The 20,263-nt window shown below is 42.3% G+C and overlaps 2 protein-coding genes and 1 long non-coding RNA gene across 3 annotated transcripts in view; 2 read left to right on the forward strand and 1 right to left on the reverse strand.

The window, feature by feature from the left end:
- LOC148903422 (tyrosine-protein phosphatase non-receptor type 12-like) overlaps positions 1-16,848 on the reverse strand; it is a 58,264-nt gene extending 41,416 nt beyond the window's left edge. Inside the window, exons 1-3 of the mRNA XM_089002327.1 lie at positions 16,833-16,848; positions 16,431-16,553; positions 14,933-15,084 (exon numbers count right to left, since the gene is read on the reverse strand). The gene's annotated coding sequence lies outside the window, so the exon portion shown is untranslated. The remainder of the gene's footprint in view (positions 1-14,932; positions 15,085-16,430; positions 16,554-16,832) is intronic.
- On the forward strand, positions 3,073-14,464 carry LOC148903424 (uncharacterized). Its single transcript, XM_089002420.1, has 2 exons — positions 3,073-7,303; positions 8,213-14,464. Exons 1-2 carry the CDS (start codon positions 7,018-7,020, stop codon positions 8,305-8,307), a joined length of 381 nt encoding a protein of 126 aa, XP_088858546.1. The 5' UTR covers positions 3,073-7,017; the 3' UTR covers positions 8,308-14,464.
- Positions 16,479-20,263, forward strand: part of LOC148903425 (uncharacterized) — a 30,394-nt gene continuing 26,609 nt past the window's right edge. Inside the window, exon 1 of the long non-coding RNA XR_016115748.1 lies at positions 16,479-16,590. This is a non-coding gene — a long non-coding RNA (uncharacterized LOC148903425). The remainder of the gene's footprint in view (positions 16,591-20,263) is intronic.

Consider the following 20,263-nt stretch of genomic DNA (forward strand, 5'->3'; position numbering starts at 1 on the left):
CATGCAAACTCCACACAGGGAGGCCGGACCGGGACGCGAACCGGCGACCTCTGCACTGTGAAGCCGGTGTGCTAACCACTCGTATTTTGTGTCTTCTTGGGCTGAACAAGAGCCTGTGGTGTTTTTTTTTTTTCGGTCCCATCATAGTAAAATTATCAGCAAAAAGCTAAGTAGGCGATCAATGTGTGCATTCAATGAAAGGGGGTGTGCAAAGTAGCGCCGGCTGAAGCGCTGTTCGGTCGTGTGCTTCCGCCGAAGATCACTCCGCCAGCCGTGGTGCGTGTGTATTATGAAAATAGTGCTTATTATAAGGCTTAATTTTCATAAATTTAACGTTCTTAAGACGAAAAGTTTGTAAGATAAGGTGTTTGTAAGTTGAGGTCTCACTGTACTTGGAAAAAAATAAAAGGTATAGTACACTCAATGTTTTGCATAATGCATGTTTAGCCGTGACCCGGCTCTTAATAAATCAGAATCAGAATCATCTTTATTGCCAAGTATGTAGGCCACACAAGGAATTTGTTTCCGGTAGAACACGCTGCACTAGTATCGTCGTCAAAAAAACTGATAAGTGGCACTATACAGTTCCATTTTGGCTACTGTTGAAAACTTACTTTTAACTAAATTGGACAGTGCATGGACTAACATATCAAAATGTTTACTTTGAAACCTGTTTATAGTGTGCATGAGTCGTTTTTCGTACTAGTGGTTTAGCCAAATCCCTGTACAGTATTGAGCTGCAAGGGACGATAACTGTAACACTTCACCCCCCCCCCCCTGCAAAACAAAAAAAGGACGCAAAAGGACGTTGTTTCAAGAAAATACGGACAGTTTGTTTACTGAAGCCAGGGTTAAACCCATGTGTTGAGTTTTATCATGAGCCAGTCGTCGTCTTGAAGGAGTACAAAGTGAGTTGGCATTATGTGACGAAGAGTGTGGGAAAAATACAGTTTATTGAGACTGGGGGAGCGCAGATATCAGAAAATAAACTAGAAAAAGAACAATTATATTTGACCAAGCTACACTCAGACTGGGAAGCAGCCACCAGGACCATTTTGGGATAGCCCAAACATCGCCAAGAACACGAAGCCGTTTTCAAAGGAAAAATTCGTTCAAGAGTGCTTGGTGAACTTTACAGCACTAATATGTCCGTAGCAACAAAAGTGCAACAAATCCAAAAGAACAAATCCAGGTACAGACCCTCTGTTTCTTGATGAGTCATGTGTGCGTCACATCTCTCCCTTATACATTCAACCTGCTTTAATGCGCTTGTCGAACCTCAACGGAGCCTAGATATATCTCATTGCACAAAAAAACAAACACTGAAACATGCTTACTTATATTATTTTTGGTATATTTTTTGGCATGAGACAAAAATATGCAGAGACTTTACATCCCAAAAATTGGTACCTGAATGGAACGCTGTTGTGTTCGTGAAACTGAAAAAGAGTTAGAAATGTTACAAACTTAGTTATTTTGTGTAATTCCACTGAATATTTTTATTGTGTCAAACAACTGCAATCTCATGATCTAACAATAATGTATACAGCCTCTGTAAACAATGTCATTTACTTCAACATTGAAATAAAACCGATAACCAGAGATTTCAAACACACACCCTTCTTGGATAAATGAGCATTAAAAATAGTATTTGGTTCTAGGTGAGACGAGATGCGTCCTTCACTGTAACCGATTTCAAATGGTGCTAGAAACAAAAACCGACTCTGAGCACCAGAAGAAATCGGTCAACCTTGGATAAAGGACAAAGGTCCCAGGCTGACAAAACATCACTGGCCACTTGTTGCTGACAAGGGGAGCTTTTGCCGGCACATTTTTTTGCTGGCAGGTGACTCTCACCTCCCGCCCCAAGAACACTGATTTCAAATGGTGCTAGATGGATGACGATACTCTAAGCCACCATCTGAAACCAGCTTCCAAAGGGGGTATTTCTGGTAGAAAACATTCTGGCATGGAGCAAAAACAGCCATGGTGCTTTTGAAAAAATTACAATAAAGCAAGTCGAACTGGCACATTTGGATGACAAAAGACTAGTAGGGGGTGGGCTTCATCAAAAGACAGCTCGGGCTTCCTTCAAAGATGGGACAAAATGAGACAAACACAAAACATTCAGGATACTGTAGTTTGTCAATAACAATCTGAGTTGCATGTTTTTATCCAAGGCTTTGCGGAAGCATTTGTCTGGGTTTGGGATACAATCTAAACTTGTGCCTTCATGAGTGGCGTTTGAGAGCATAATTCACAATGGTGAGTGAAAATCTTAACGGCTAGTAATGCACCTCAAAGAAGCGCGATAAAGAGTATTGAAAAAAAGTGGACACTTGTACTGTAAATATGGGTTGACGCAATACAGCTACATATATCAATATGCCTTTCTTGATACTTGCACTATGTACATTTTTTATTTAACAGTTTTGCACATTTACAATATACAGGTGACATTTTTATTTTACTATGCTTAGAATATCTTGTTTTTCTATCCTTTCACCCCCCACCCCATCCCCTTTGAAATTGCTGCTGTGGACTGCAAATGTCCCCATTGTGCGACGAATAAAGGTTTTCTGAATCTGATTAAACATCTTAAAATTTAGACATCTCATAAAACCATAAAATCCCTTCTAAAACTTCTTTGACAAGCTACTATCGTGGCCAACAATCAACATTGTAAAGCCCTAATTATCATTGCAAAATGTTTCAAAATTTGCTCAGAAGGTCGAGCAAGTGGAATCGATTTAATTTTGTGGCTGCCTTGTGTATTAAACACAAGGCAATCCGAGAAGGGAATGCGCCCATTATACACCACGGGTATGGGTAGTTCTGAGAGATGGCATGGAAAACCACTTAAAGGCACCAGAACGCCTCCTGCTCATGTAAGACGCCCATATTTTATATATCCGACACTCGATTCAAAGTGAAAAGGCCCCAAAAGCTGATGACGCCAGCCTGTAAATCCACATCTGGCCTCATCAGACATGCGTGCTGTCGCGTCACTTCGCGTCTACTCCGTTGCAGATTGTCAAAGATGAAAGAGCGAAGCTATCCAGTCTCTGTGATGACAAGGAAGTAAAAATTAATGGCTGGCAACAGGAGCCATGACACATACACACTAGCCCAGTGAGAGAGAGCAGGGCTGGCCCAGGTAGCGACAGGTCACTGACTGGCTGCCAAGCGCAAATCAGCTCACTTCTTTCTAAAGACCACTGACAGTCCCTCCAGAAAACACACTCACATGAGCCCTTCCTATTTTGTGCTAGTGCTTGTGTGTGTGCCGACAGCGACAACTCCCACAAATAGCTCTCGTTTTAACACTGATCAAAGTAAACAATGGAAGTGGAGCAAGCAACTTACTCCAAAATATCCGATATTTATTTTCACAATAAAATGAAAGGAAAAAAAACGTATTTATTGCACATCAGATGGAGCAGGACAAGCCTCTTTCTTTTTGGCTTTGAGCTATTTGTGAGGTTATTTACAGTGTGTGTGATTTTACATAATTGCTACACATATAACAATGTACGTAAGGTGATTCTTGGTATGGCTGACTGTGCGCGACTACCACACTTCCTTCTGCCCGCTTGATGTTTGTGTGCCACTGGACCTGTTGTGTAATGCTTATAAAACATTTAAAGAGACAGCAGGCCTTCGTCGTGCAAACAATCAAAATGGGACCCATTCCCCTTCATAAGTCAAAGCTCAGGGTAGCTAGAACTTTGGGGAGGTAGGTTGTCTTGATTGAAAACCTTGGGTCACAAGTCTTTGAATGCTCAGGGTAGCTAGAACTTTGGGGGGGGTAGCTTGTGTTGATTGAGAACAATCCTCAGTGAGGTCACAAGTCTTTGAATGCCAACATTCAAATGCTGACAAAACACCTGTCAAGTGGCTCTGGACATGTTATTTTTGCTTTGCTGTTTTAAGGAAGCAGACAGTACTTTATTTGTCATCTTATTCAAGATTTTGAAATATTTTTAATGCATTAACCTTATGTTTCTTATTATCTGTGGCAAAATCATTCATTAATAAGAGGAATGTGGAATGGATGAATGAACGAGGCTAATGACTATTCACTGAAGCACAAGAAGATATGCAATTTAAAATATACAGTACTGTGCAAAAGGCTCATAGCAAGCAACACTCGTTTTCTTATTATAATTATTATATCTGAGAATATAGAGTTGTAAAACTTTGTATGCATATCTGTTGTCTATTCTCTTACCCAGGAAGTAGCCTATAAGCGAACAAACGGGTGGACAAACAAATCCAAGTGCAAAAAACTTAATTGTTTTAACATAATAATAATAACAATACGTCTGTGTAAGCTCTCAGTCGTACAGGAGTGGTCCATCGATGAGAAGGTTTCTTCAGCCGTCATCTGTACAAATTTGAAGGTGTCGGACGTTTCGCCTCCTATCCAAGAGGCTTCGTCAGCGAACAGCTACACAGGGACCTATCATAGCTGTGTCCGGCGCCGCCATGTCTGGACATTAGGGATATATAAATAGGGCCGATACGACCAGTAAGACTTTAGTTCGCTGACGAAGCCTCTTGGATAGGAGGCGAACCGTCCAACACCTTCAAATTTGTACAGATGACGGCTGAAGAAACCTTCTCATCAATAATAATAATAATAATAATAATAATAATAATAATAGGGCGGCCCGGTAGTCGAGTGGTTAGCATGCCGGCTTCACAGTGCAGTGATCGCCGATTCGCGTCCCGCTCCGGCCTCCATGTATGGAGTTTGCATGTTCTCCCAGGGCCCGCGTGGGTTTTCTCTGGGTCCTCCGGTTTCCTCCCGCACTCCAAGGCAGATTGAACACTCCAAATTGTCCCTAGGTGTGAGAGTGACTGTTATATGTCTTTGTGTGCCCTGCGATTGGCTGGCAACCAATTCAGGGTGTCCCCCGCCTCGTGCCGGAAGACAGCTGAGATAGGCTCCACCAACCCCCGCGACCCTAATGAGGAATAAGCGGTACGGAAAATGAGATGAGATAATAATAATAATAATAATATTTTATACATTTCATTTATAAGCGCCTTTCAAAACTCTCAAGGACATTTTACAGTCACAGGATATTTTTTCTGCGGGTGATAACCCTTATATTATGTTAAAAAATCATGATTTTGTTGTGGGTCATTTTTAATCGTATGTAAAAATCTACACAAAACATTCAAATAATAGGTGACATCAGCAGCAACTGTTTCTGAGATGTATTAAACATACAGAGATACCTTGGCTTACGAACTTAATTGGTTCCCAGAAAGTGTGTGTAAGGCGAAAAGTGTGTATTCCAAACATTAATTTCCCATAGGAAACCTGTTCCGATGTCCCCATGAAACAATCCTCTACTAAATAAGCCTTAAAACTACACATAATATACGTTATTTTATGTATAATAAATGTGCTATGGTATTGTAATAAAAAAATAAACTGTACTGTATAATAAGGTAGTTTTATTTACCTTTGTGATGGTCGTTGATGGCTTGATGGAATGGAGTGGGAGGAGGTGGGAGGGAGAGTCAAATTTCATAAGGACTGTAGGAAGGAGGGTTAGCCTATCTTTCATAGGCTTATTCCCAGGGGCGGACTTATCTTCCTGTGTAATGAAAGTCCGGTTCGGCATATTTTTCCAAAAAAGGCCGGTTTCATCAGCATTAAAAATTTGATGAGGAACGTAGCCTTCTTCTTAAACCATCTTGATGAATAATTCCTTGTAAGCTTTGGCAGCTTTATCGGCAGAACTGGCGGCCACACCATGACGAATGACACTATGAATCCCTGTACGACGCTTAAAGTTCTCGAACCATCTGTGGCTAGCCTTGAAATCATCAATGGATAACAAACTTCCAGGTAGTCTCTTGACAATATCCGAGTGAAGTTGCCGTGCTTTCTCTGCTATAATTTTACCCAGTTCCTTATCAATTGTGTTCTGTTTAGCTGGGTTGATAGCTTTTTGCAGAAAGTGTCTCAAGGAGCTGTGGGTTGTACATCTTGGAAGTTGCGATATTGCAACAGATGCAGGCAGACACACTAGAAACTTCATTAATAGCTGGTTCCCTTGTCTTTTCTCTTCAAATTGTACAGATGGCTTGTGCGGGTTATTTGTGGAGCCTGATTGATAGGATTTTACAACCTTGCAGTCTACACTCTGCCTTCGAACTATCAATTAAGTTGAAACGTGTCAAAATTTCACTGTTTTCTATCAATTTTTTTCACCTTTTCACTTTTGTTTTTTCTTTGTAGCGCTATGAAGCTCTGTTGTCTCCCTTTCCTGTTTCATGTGCTCAGTGTGCTTCTGTTTCTCTAACCCCTCCTTTTTCTCTTCACTGGTGCATGTGTCCTGCTGCATGTGTCCCCTCCCTCCTCTACTACGGATCTTGACCAATCACGTGTGGCTTTAACCAAAGACTGGGGGCGGGGAATAAAGGACAAAAAAAGTCGGCTGCCATTTCCAGCTCCTTGTTAGGAGTTGGCTCTCTTCGTTCACTTCAGAGATCCAGCTCCAAGAACCGGCTCGTTCGCAAACGACACATCACTCATTGTGGTGCTCCGTGTGTTTCCCGAAAACTCATTCGTATGCCAAGAATAGATTCTCGCGAATTTAATGTTCGTATGATGAAACGTTCGTGAGCTAAAGTGTTCGTAAGCCGAGGTATCAAAAAAGACAAGATGGCGCCGCGAATGACAGCCACGGTCACACGCTCCCTAGTATTGTTCCTGGTTCTGTCATTTTCATTTGTTTTTTGCGACCCCACGCGACTTAGTTACATGAGTGAAGAGTTACTGAGCATTGGGGAATCCACTCTTGGACTATTTTCACAGACACAACAAAATCCACAAGGTTTTTCGGGGCTGCTCGCGAGCGGCGTAGCAGCTCTTTTCCGAGCTTTGAGATGCCGCCGTAGGAGAGGTAAGCGAGCCGGCGTTCTCGTCAAGCTACGGCAGAGTGGATTTCGAACCCATCGATCCATCTCGCTAATCTACGCTCACTACCAAACAAGATGGCCGAACTTCTCACAAAAACCAATAAAACGTTTGCACGTTCTGTTGCGCTCTGCTTCACTGAGACCTGGCTCAGTGACCACCACCCGGATTCCGCGCTACACCTACCCGGCTTCCGTCTCCTCAGAGCCGACTGCTACACGGAGCAATCGGGGAAATCCAAAGGTGGTGGAATATGCTTCTACATCAATGAAGAATGGTGCACCGATGTCACGATGCTCAACGCACACTGCAGCCCTGGCATGGAATCACTGTCTCTCAACTGCAAGCCATTCTACTCGCCACGTGAGTTCACTTCCTTTATTCTTGTCGCCGTGTACATCGCGCCACAAGCTAATGCTAACGTGTGTAACGCGTGTGTAACGCTAGTGGACCATGTAAACAAACTCGAACTAAAATATCCAGAGTCACTCCTGATCATTTTGGGCGATTTTAATCAAACGCATCTAAACCGTGAACTTCCCAAATATAAGCAGCATATTGACTGTTTCACCAGAGAAGAAAACATTCTAGATCACTGTTACACAGCACTCAAAGGAACATACCAATCTGTTGCGCATGCAGCATTGGGTCTTTCTGACCACTACTTAATCCACTCAATTCCCACACACAGACAGAAACTCAAATGCGTAAAACCGGTAGTCAAGACTGTTAAGAAATGGACTGATGAAGCAAAGTTAGCTGTACAAGAATGCTTAGACTGCACTGATTGGAGCGTCTTTGAAACTTCAACGGGCACATTGGATGAATACACAGACACTGTAACATCATACATTAGTTTCTGTGAGGACATGTGTGTACCAACAAAGTCCTTCCGCTCATTCAACAACAACAAGCCATGGTTCACTCCCAAACTCACCTTAGGAAAGAGAAAGAGTCCGCATTTAGAAACAGTGATCATGCACTTTACAAACTCGCCCGAAACAGATTGACAAAGGAAATTAACATTGCAAAGAAAAGTTATGCGGAGAGTTATGCGGAGAGGCTTAACAAACAGTTCTCCGCTAACGATTCTGCATCGGTGTGGAATGGCCTGAAAGCAATAACAAATTATCGTTTACCATCACCCCAAGCAGTGTACAACAATGGTCGGGCTGATGAGCTAAATACATTCTTTTGCCGATTTGAAAAGGACACCCCCATTTCCCTCATATGCCCACCATTACCAGAAACTACCGTCTCTCCGCCCTCTAGGCCTACAGATCCACGAACTGGACGTGAGACGGCTCTTCAAGCAGCAGAAGATCAAGCAAGCTGCGGGACCTGACGAGTGTCCCCCTCCTGCCTGAAAGTCTCCGCTGACCAGCTGGCTCCGGTCTTCACACGACTCTTCAACAGATCCCTGGAGCAGTGTGAAGTCCCATCCTGCTTCAAACAGTCTACTATCGTCCCAGTTCCAAAGAAACCAGCACCCTCGGGATTGAACGACGATAGACCTATTGCTCTGACATCTGTGGTCATGAAGTCCTTTGAACGCCTCGTGCTGAACCACCTAAAGAACATCACCGGACCTCTGCTAGATCATCTCCAGTTTGCCTACCGGGCAAACTGATCTGTGGAGGATGCAATCAACATCGGACTGCACCACATCCTCAACAACACAGGAACCTACGCAAGGATCCTGTTTGTGGACTACAGCTCTGCGTTCAATACCATCATCCCAGAACTCATCATCCCCAAACTTCTCCAGCTTGGTGTGTCCCCTACGATCTGCCAGTGGATCCTTAGCTTCCTGACAGGACGGACACAACAGACTGGGAAAAATATCATCCTCAACACGAACCACGAGCACTGGAGCCCCGCAGGGATGCTCTCTCCATTGCTCTTCTCTCTCAACACAAACGACTGCACCTCAACGCACACAGCTGTGAAATTCCAAAAGTTCGCAGACGACACCACGGTCATCTGTCTCATCAAAGACGGCAACGAGTCTGCGTACCGACAAGTGGATCAGCTGGAGCTCTGCTGCAGCCGTCACAACCTGGAGCTGAACACGCTCAAGACAGTAGAGATGATCGTCGACTTCAGGAAATCCATCACCACAGCTACCCCTCATATTATCCAACTGCCTCGTGTCAACCACTCAGACCTTCAAGTTCCTGGCAATCACAGTCTCCCAGGACATGAAGTGGGAGGTCAACACCAACTCTATCCTGAAAAAGGCCCAACAGAGAATGTACTTCCTGAGGCTGCTAAAGAAGCATGGCCTGCCAGAGGAGATGCTGCAACATTTCTACACGGCTGTCATCGAATCCATCCTGTGTTCTTCCATCACCGTTTGGTTCGGGGCCGCCACAAAAATGGACAAAATCCGACTACAACGGACAGTTAGGACGGCGGAAAAAAATCATTGGCACTGCCCTACCCACTCTGGAGGACTTGCACACTGCAAGAATCCAAACTAGGGCGCGGAAAATCCTACTGGACCCTCTGCACCCTGCCCACCATTTTTTCCAGCTACTCCCCTCAGGCAGGGGCTACCAATCCATGCGCACCAAATCCAGCAGACATTTAAACAGATACTTCCCCCAAGCCATTAACTCTTTGAACAGTAGCCCAATTTTTTGATGATGATACTAGTGCAGCGTGTTCGACCGGAAGCAAATTCCTTGTGTGTTCTACATACTTGGCAATACAGATGATTCTGATGATTCTGATTCTGATATATTTTCTATCCCATTGGGATATTTTAGAACTGTTTTGAAGACAGGAAAAGGAAAGGATATTCAGTGCTTTAGTCAACACAAAAATTGAAATGGGTAAAATTGACCTCTTAATATAATATGAGGGTTAATAGATTAGAGGTGGAAGCTATACTTTGGCATTCCAAGTTGTGTATGATCACATTTACTTTGCTAAGACAATAAAACCTATTCAAGTTTGGAATTAAAGCATGTGTTTTGCAGTATTTGGACTGATCTGAAACAAAAAAAAACACAAAGACTGTGTTTATAATATATAACAAATCAGTAGGCGAGCACAAAAGATCATGCCCATTCCACCACAGCAAGGGCGGAGCAAAATGGTGGCCAAGAGTGGTCATGACCACCCCTTGTGACTGTGGCCATCTGGGAAAAAGGTTTGATGCTGTCATTTTTACATGGATGCAATTTTTTTCAACCCTTTGATAATTATCCGCAAGTTTCTGACTACTCCCCTGCCCCACATGCAGGCGTCCAACAAACTTTGAAACCTTTCTCTGAAAGACGTCTGTGTAAGCTCTCAGTCGTACAGGAGTGATCCATCGATGAAAAGGTTTCTTCAGCCGTCATCTGTACTTCTTTGAAGGTGTCGGACGTTAAGCTTCTTATCCAAGAAACTTTGTCAGCAAACTAAAGTCTTACTGGTAGTTTAGGCCCTGTATATATACCTACTGTCCAGACATGGCGGTGCCGGACTCTGCTATGAAAGAGTTGATTCGGGACCAAACAGTGGCTCAACTCCAACTGCCAACTGATTGTGCTCTGCGATGCACCTTGGAAAGTCAGAATAGAGTGACTCTTGTCCAATGAGGGCGCTGTTTGGCACCACTGCATGTGATGCAGCAACTTTAAAGGACAACCGACGTTTCCGGACAAGTTGTGTCCATAATTTGTAAAATGGCTTCAAATGACTTCTGAGCGTATGTTAAAAAGATTCCACCGCATACACAGTAAAGTCTCGTTATATCGATATTCTCGGGAGTTGGAAAAAATATCGATATAACCGGACTATCGATATATCCGATCCTGCGCCGAACTGCATTAAACAAAAGCCGCCAAAAGAGGGCAGCCAAGCGCCATATAAGAAACGGAGCTGGCCATGAGCTTCCATTTTGTGCCTCTTTTTTTTTTGGGTGAGAGATGTTCCCCCAATGTTGCCTCAAAATGGCACATATAATTCTTTAATGATTACAAACATGTATGCTTTAATCTTCAGAATTACAGTGTATTTGAATCATATTCATAACTGGATGTGTAACAAGAAAGCATATTATCCGAATCTGAAGCCATTGTTTGGATTCACAAGCAATGCAAGACGTCTTGGCGTGAAGTCATTTTTATTTGCATTTGAATAAAAAGTGACATCGGTTGTCCTTTAATACACAGTATGGAATGTTAATAATTTTCAAAATCATCACGCTTCAGCAGACAAAACAAGAAACATTGTTGCAAAAAACGATTGCATTCATATACAGTACAGTGGGCATGTACATAACACAACAGGGAAACTGCAACGCTTACATCTTACTGTATTATGTATTCAATTTAAAAAAGTCATCAATCTTCTTCTGCTTCCCATTTTTACCTTTTAACACAAACACTTCAATCTCGTCTGCTACACACGAGCTAGCGTCTGAAAATGAAAATGGCTCTGCTACACGGGTGCTGGGCACGTAACCAAGACATGTGACCAAGTCCACCAATGGCGCGACTGATGGCGTGACACGTGACAAAGTCACACGGCCAAGTCGACCAATAGCGCGACCGATGGCGGCTCGCGTGACCAAGTCGACCAATAGCGCGACCGATGGCGGCTCACGTAACCAAGACACGTGACCAAGTCGACCAATGGCGCGACCGATATATCGATATCAACAACAAAAATGGCCGACGGGTGATGAAAAGGAGCACCGTAATAACCGGATTATCGTAATAACCGGGTATCGTACTAAACGGTACTAATTATACATAAAAAGACTAGAAATGTGCAAGGGAAATGAAAATAGTATCGTAATAAGCGGTACTATCGATATAACCGATATCGATATAACGAGACTTTACTGTAGCTATATTTTACGTTTTAAGACTTGCGCTGAATATTCAGGAAGTCTTGTTTTGAGTTGGTGACAAGTCCGTATGTGATGTCACTAAAGGAGCGCCCCCTGACCGAAGACGCATTGTAGCAGTCCTTCCATCACGTCAATGTATTTTGCTGTATTGTTTGGTCTGAAAACCTTGTGTTGCACCCAAAAGCCGCCAGAAGAGGGGGTCCAAGCTTCATATAAGGAATTTATCAGCCTGTGGAAACGGAGGTGGCCACAGGAGGTCGCCATTTTGTGCCTCTTTTCTGGTGATCGTTTCTCCCAAATGTTGCCTCAAAATGGCATGGAATAAATTCTTTAATCGATTGCAAACATGTATGCTTCAGAACTATTTGAATCATATTCATAACTGGAGGTGTAACAAGAAAGCATATTCTCCGAATCTGAAGCCATTGTTTTGATTCTCAAGCAATGCAAGACGTCTTGGCGTGACGTCACAAACTAGGGGCGGGACTTTCTGAAAATGCCCAATTCGCAGCTCAATTTTTTGCAGATTTTGGACACTTTAAGTCATTTTTATTAGTGTTTTGCATTTGAATAAAAATATCATACTGCATGCTTTGGGTATTTTAGATGCTATAAAACGTTTTCCTGATATCAGTTAAGAAAACCAAAAGTGACATCGGTTGTTCTTTAAGTGCAGCACTAGTGAACATGAGTGAATCCAAAGCAGAGTGACCGGGAGAGAAAAGTTAACAGCTTTCTCCCTCTATTTCCTGAGCGCTCTACAACATATTCTCTCTCTCTCTCTCTCTCTCTCTCTCTCTCTCTCTCTCTCTCTCTCTCTCTCTCTCTCTCTCTCTCTCTCTTTCTCTCTCGCTCATCCCTTGCTGTGACATTTAGCCCCTCCCACTGTTCCATAGAAGAGAGACTAAGAGTAAATAGGAGAGATCCAAACGAGGTGACGAGAAGTCCAGCCCAAAACAGACTGCGTCACCATCGCCGCCTCTTCTAACTACTCAGCAGCAAATGTGTCTTGGGAAGGATTTGAGAAAATTCCAGCAGCCCTGCAGGGTGAAAACACATCACACGACCGCAGACGCCAATCTGTTATCTAATTGTAAAGCAGTACCCCGACCACCCGGTCGGCCGTGCTGGATTCCCGGTTCTCTTCTGCTACGGCACCACCAACTTTATTCCCCCTGGTGTGACACGCCCAAGAGATGAAGGTGTGAACAACATGGCGTCATGAGAGGCTATGAGAGATCGATCATACATGACAAAAAAAGCATAGCACCAACACCACAGCAATTCTTGACCAACCATGTACGACCGTGTTTCGTCACCATTCAAGAAGCTTCTGGAAGTGCGTGCCATTAACCCTTGGCTCGGCCTGCTTTCTGCTTGATCCGCACCGCACCCTATCAAAACAATTGTGCTGCATATTCGGCATCCATGTTGAAACTCCTTTAGCCGGCAAGCTGGAGCTTCACACAGTCACATTTAGTAGCCAGTGACAGGAAGAACAGATCACAACTACCAAGGAGAGGAAGAAGATGAGGAAGCATCAGCTGGTCAAAACCACGTCCACTTCTGGTGGAAAACTCCATGACTGTGGCCTCCTGTTATCACAGCTTTTTGTTTTGTCCGGACATGAAAAAGTGACGTAGTAACTAATCCAGAAAGAAACAAAAATCTCTCTCCTGTGTCTTACTGGCCCTCCCTCACAGCATCTTGCATGCTTTATTTTCATCTACCAGCAACAGCCCGACTGCGATTAGCTTTGCCACTTTCAGCACAAATACACAGAAAGTGATCAGACCCCACACAGATGCGTGTGCGCATGCACGCAGGGCCTCACGCACGCTCGTGCTGTTCCTCTTCTTCGATGTGACGCAGCATTTAATTCTCAGTGCTTCTGTATCACTGTTAGCCTCTCCATCACGTTCAGCCACAATCGTTAGCTGAGCATGTGCACAGAGCCTTTAAAGGGACCAAAACACTACATTTCCATGCTCTTCTCTTCTCAAATAGTTTGATATCTTTATGCCCCCCACCCCCTTCATCACCCCTTGGGATTCTCTCTCTCTCTCTCTCTCTCTCTCTCTCTCTCTCTTCTCTCACTCTCTCTCAATCCACCCCTCATATTCTCACTCTCTTTCTCTCTGTTTGTAAGAGACAAAATCTGACTTCCCTCTGCAGTAAGGCCGAGGCCTCTTCCATCACCTCACATACTCGGCTTTTAAAGGGACATCATTAACTTTGGCAAGAACGGGAGATGTGGCCCTTAAAATGTGGAATGGTTCTCATCTGTCAAACAAGTGGTCATGCTAACAATATGTTCTCATCTGGCCCTTATTTAATGTATTATTATCTCATGTTGGGCAGCCCGGTAGTCGAGTGGTTAGCACACCGGCTTCACAGTGCAGAGGTCGCCGGTTCGCGTCCAGGACCGGCCTCCCTGTGTGGAGTTTGCATGTTCTCCCCGGACCCGCGTGGGTTTTCTCCAGGTCCTCCGGTTTCCTCCCACACTCCAAAAACATGCATGGCAGGCAGATTGACCACTCCAAATTGTCCCTAGGTGTGAGTGTGAGAGTGACTGTTGTATGTCTTTGTGTGCCCTGCGATTGGCTGGCAACAAATTCAGGGTGTCCCCCGCCTCGTGCCCGAAGACAGCTGAGATAGGCTCCAGCAACCCCCGCGACCCTAATGAGGAATAAGCGGTACGGAAAATGAAATGACATTATCTCATGTTATCTTTGACAGAAAATCAGATTTTTTTTTTTCTCAAAAATTTATGCTTCATTGTTCCTTCCGAACACTACACTGAACACATTACGTTGAAAAATAAATGTATATTTTGGTAATAACTCTCAATTTATATCATATATGCATCATAAATATCTCTGCATGTATAGTGTAAATTTGTATGAAATTTAAAGCCAAGTTATTATGGTAATTATATACGTTTGACCATTAAAGAAAACAAAATTGAGTATGATATGTTCAGGCTTTATCAGAATGGTGGTAATGTGTCCTGACAGCGTGATTGTCACACTGTTAAATAATGTGTACCAAGAATTAACAGCGTCAATATTCACAGATGTGAGTGTGTGTGTGTGTGACACGTTATAAACATAACTGGGGTGAGTTGGGATGATCAAGCTCACCTGGGCATCTTGGAGACGATGTTTCGATTTTGCTTTATTAATGAGACAACCACGGCGTCTCATTTGAATGCCACCATGCTTCCTCAACCTCTGGGAGAGCTCATTTCCCACAACAAATGAGGGAAACCGCCATAGGTCAAACCCTGCATAACCTAACAAAGTATAAACAATCTGCAGTTTGCACTTGTGATATAGCATGAAAATGTCAAATAACATAACAAATCCAATATAGTAATACAGTACCAAACTTAAAATCTTGTGTGATATGACACCTCTATTTGGTGATCATAGGATTAGCATTAGCCACCTAGCTTAATTACCCTCTTGGAAAGGTGTCCAGTGACTTTTCTCTGAAACTTAACATGAAACAAAGGATTTAGTTAAGGCACATAAACATATGTACCTTTTCAGCTTTATTTAAATTTAAACATAGTTTCATCTGTTTTCATCAGCTCATAATCCAAACACTGTATCAAAAAAACAGGCATTAGAGCCCCCACCTCTCATACACCCCTTCATCGCCTTCACCCACTTCACAGATTCCAGAGGAAAAAAAAACATTATTATTCCTAGACATACCAAACAATGTGTGATGAGTTTCAACACTTCCTCTGAGCTCTGCTAACTGCGGCCTCATAGTCTTGGGACTGGCCAAAATGACCCTTATCCACGAACAATTACAAAAAATACATCGGGGTCTGCTCACCTTCAACGTTGAGAGCATCTGCCTATCATCTTGTTTTTATAATGCTTCATATTAAAATATTCCCTTATGATGGTACTCTTTATTAATAGCTTCTTTTACTGTATTTTAACTGTGTCGTCATGTATTAACTATGAAGTCACATGCATTTTTTAAACTGATGTACAGTGTTAAATGTCGTTCAAGCCAAGAAACAAAAAAAAAAGATCGGATTCCCTTTCAACTGGAAGAGGACTCGGCAGGAGATCTGAAGCAAACAGCGCCCTTTCGTGTTCATTCACCCAACTGCGCCGAGGAAGCTTTGTTTACATCAGGAATAAAAAGTGCGTATGACATAGAAACCCCTCGATGAATTTGATCCGGGGCCTGTGCACTGCAGCATTGTGGGTTCATCACATACCCAAACCATATCTGCCCGGCGAAATTAAAAATAAAACAATAACCCTAATTTATTATAGTGGGGGTTTAAACAATCAACCGTTTCCTGCGAAGACCATTTCATAAAACAGCCCGTTAATATATGACTTGGATTTTTGTGACCTGTTTAAATTTCTTTGTTAGATAAAATGATAGAAAATCTGTATTTAACTTCATAATTTGATAAGTTTTATATGGAATCAAATCACTAAAGTCAAATTTATATTTTGATCACAAAAACTATTTTCCAGGCCCACAGTTCACACATATTAACGGAATCTGTCATTTTCTTTTCACGTTTAATGCGATCCAAAGTGAATGAGGGGATATATCAAGCAGCATCACTTCTGTCGTTACGCAGTGCAGCGCTCCACTGACCTCTCACTCCCGAAGTAAATAGAACTGCGCAACATCCTTCGCATTAAGCATCCGTCCAGCACGTCGTCAACTCAACCTGGAACGTTAATCTGCATCTGCTCGCTCCCGTTCTGAAGAAAGCATCTGAGTATCGATATGTTGGCCTTACTTTGAGGGCAAGGTAAAGAAAAACCACGTTGGCAACTACGCACTTCGTATTAGGCCATGCGTAATTTGGGTTGTTGATTTCATAACCCAGAAGAGCATAGTTAACGTACAATGACGTCATATTCAAAGCGTAATGCACTGTATTTGCACATCGCATTTGCTTCCAGCGCGCCAACAAATTCACATTTGGGAATGTAGTTTTTAATTATACCGCTGAACGTAAACAACTTCCTCGTTTAAAGGGAGACCACTTACCGAGAGTGCATCTTTCGCAACAGCGTTTCAAGAGTTACGACACCGCTTCCAGAACCTCCCATCCAGCTCCCGGTTGCTATTGAAGCGACTGCGGTTTGACAAATAAACTTGTCTACGCAACGACATTTTCACGGCAACACTACCAAGCCACGCCTGTTGGGAACACACCTCCGCTTTCTGATTGGACATTGCACAGAAATGCGTTGCTGGTGTCACGTGCTTTTGACGTCATTGTTTACAAACAGGCAAAGAGCGGGCAGGATTTCACAAAGATGAAGAAGGCGTTGTATGAAGTTCACTCACACAAGCTTCCGGTGTCGCTAAGTCTTCGTTTCCGGCTTTATTTGAGTCGAAGACAGTAAACCATCACAAAATTTCTCTTCCAAAGGCAGAATAAAAAGGAATAATGTTTCTGCCACTGACGCTATCTATCTATCTATCTATCTATCTATCTATCTATCTATCTATCTATCTATCTATCTATCTATCTATCTATCTATCTATCTATCTATCTATCTATCTATCTATCTATCTATCTATCTATCTATCTATCTATCTATCTGTCTGTCTATCTGTCTGTCTGTCTGTCTGTCTGTGTCTGTCCCGCCTCACTTTCATTTAAATTGACTGTAGACTACTTTTGACAGTTGTGGATAGTAAGATTATGACCTTAGGCTGTTTATTTTGTTGTTCATACGTCTGCTGTGCTTGTGTAAGGCCTGATTGGAACTAGATGATTTTGTGCTTGCGTTTTCATGTGTCTGCGCCAAACTAATTCAATTTATTATGAAAGGAATTTGCCTTTAATTGGGCACTTCATGGACAGCAGGGGGAGTTCTAACCTCAACTTTATGGGGTCGTTCCTTCACATTCACGAGCATTTACTTCACGGATGCTGAACCAAATATGATCGGGGAACTGGATCCTGTCCCAATTGACTTTCGGCCAGAAGTGGACTGGCCTGAATGCCCCACTTCCACCGGTATCACCTCATCAGTATTCCGAATCCTATTTTGCCTAAGTAGGCTGTTGTACGAACGATCCAAATTGAACCTCACCCCACCAAACCGGGTTAATGAAGGATTTAGTTGCTTTATGAAAATTGATTCTTTTACTCCCCTTTCAAACCATCTATGTTCTTTCGCTAAGATTTTAACCTCATTGTCATCAAATGAGTGGTTGCTAGCTTTTAAGTGCATATGTACTGCCGATTGAGGCCCACTAACTTTTTTTTTTTTTTTTTTGAGAATGTGTTTAGTCTCCCCAATGTACTGCTCTTTACAATTTTCATTCTTACAATGTATTGAATAAACTTCATTACTTTGTTTTTCATTTGGCAGCCTATCTTTTGCATGCACTAATTTCTGCCTTAAAGTATTTATCGGTTTGAAATAAGTAGGAATTTTGTGTTGCCAAAGGACTGTAGTTTTTCAGAAACTCCTGCAATGTAAGGTACTGCTTACTCCTCTCCTTTTTGCGTCTTCAGAATTTTTGGTTTCATTCCCTATTCTTTCTTTCTGCCATTTTTTTAAATGACCACTGAGGGTACCCACAGTTTGTGAGTGCTCTCCTGATATGTTTTGACTCCTTTTCTCTACCTTCAACGCTTGTTGGTATTAGTTTAGCCCTATGCTGGAGGGTTCTGATAACTCCTAGTTTGTGTGGTAAATCTTGGTTAGAATCGAAAAGTAAGTATTGGTCAGTGTGCGTAGCCTTCCGAAAGACTTCTGTTTTTATAATTACTTTACAATCCAAAAAGGCTAGTTGGTTCTCTTTAATGTCCTCACGAGTAAATTTAATGTTGATGTCTACCGAGTTGAGGTGATCTGTGAAGGATTGAATTTCTTGTTTTTTAATTATGAGAAAAGTATCGTCCACATATCTAAACCAGTGTCTAGGTTTTGTCCCCGGGAAGGATGTGAGGGCCTGTTTCTCCATCTCTTCCATGTACAGATTAGCCACTATGAGTGAAACTCGTGAGCCCATAGCACAACCATGAATTTGTTTGTAGATTTTTTGCCTAAATTGAAAATACGTAGTATTAAGGCAGATTTCCAATAATTTGCAGATGTGATCCGCTTTAAGTTTGGTTCTTTCATGCAAAGAAACGTCCGCCAGCAGTCTCGTCCTCACCACTGAGACTGCTGCTGGGGTTGGGACAGATGTAAAGAGAGAAGTAACATCGTAAGATGCCAATGTTTCCTCAGGTTCCAATATGAGGTCTAGTGGGGATATATATGTATAAAGGGCCTAAACTACCAGTAAGACTTTAAGTTTCTTGGATAAGAAGCGAAACGTCCGACGCCTTCAAAGAAGTACAGATGACGGCTGAAGAAACCTTTTCACCGATGGATCACTCCTGTACGAATGAGAGCTTAGACAGACGTATTGATTTGAGTAAGTCGAATAAAACTGAACACATTATGATTTAATTGGTGTAACATGTATCAGTGTTTCAAAATAAGGTTAGTTAAATTTTAGCTTTTGAGGGGGCATATGAACAAATAATGTGAACAAAGACAAGAAGAAATGCACCCTCAAGTTAAAATATTATGGAGAATGGCAGTGTTTGAAAGAACATCTGTCCGGATGCCCGAGGCATGTAACTTTTACGCCGGGCGTACGACTTCCAGAACCTCTCTGCCCGGGTGGCCGATAACTTTTTCTTGGAAAAAAATCTCTCTCTCTCTCTCTCTCTCTCTCTCTCTCTCTCTCTCTCTCTCTCTCTCTCTCTCTCTCTCTCTCTCTCTCTCTCTCTCTCTCTCTCTCTCTCTCTCTCTCTCTCTCTCTCTCTCTCTCTCTCTATATATATATATAGTCGTCACCTCACTTTTTAAATTAGGTAATCCCAAAACATATTCTTAAACAACATACAGTAAAGTCTCGTTATATCGATATTCAAGGGAGTCCGAAAAAATATCGATATAACCGGGACTATCGATATATTCGACCCTGTTTGCATGTAATTTTCTCCGTGCGTGCATAGAAATAGTATAGATATAACCGGGACTATCGATATATCCGATATCGATATAACGAGACTTTACTGTATATATATATATATATATATATATATATATATATATATATAGATTCCCACACAGAGTGTGTAAGGTGAAAAGGGTGTATCCCAAAAATTAAGTTCCCATAGGAAACCATTAAAATGATAATAATCCATTCCCAGGTGTCCATAAAATATAATTTTCAACTAAATAAGCCTTAAAACTACACACAACATACCTTATTCTATGTATAATAAATGTGCTATTGTATTGTAATGATAGAAATACACTGCACTGTATAATAGTCACTTTATTTACATTTGTGATGGTCGTTGATGGCTCTTAATTGACACTTGTTGCTTTCCGACTTGTAAGGTCTTACGAATCTGAGGCATCACATTATCATTCATCATGTTGATGATTCTCAAT

This window comes from Hippocampus bargibanti, linkage group LG01 (assembly GCF_051943395.1).
Source record: "Hippocampus bargibanti isolate YZ-2025 linkage group LG01, ASM5194339v1, whole genome shotgun sequence".
Lineage (NCBI taxonomy): Eukaryota > Metazoa > Chordata > Actinopteri > Syngnathiformes > Syngnathidae > Hippocampus > Hippocampus bargibanti.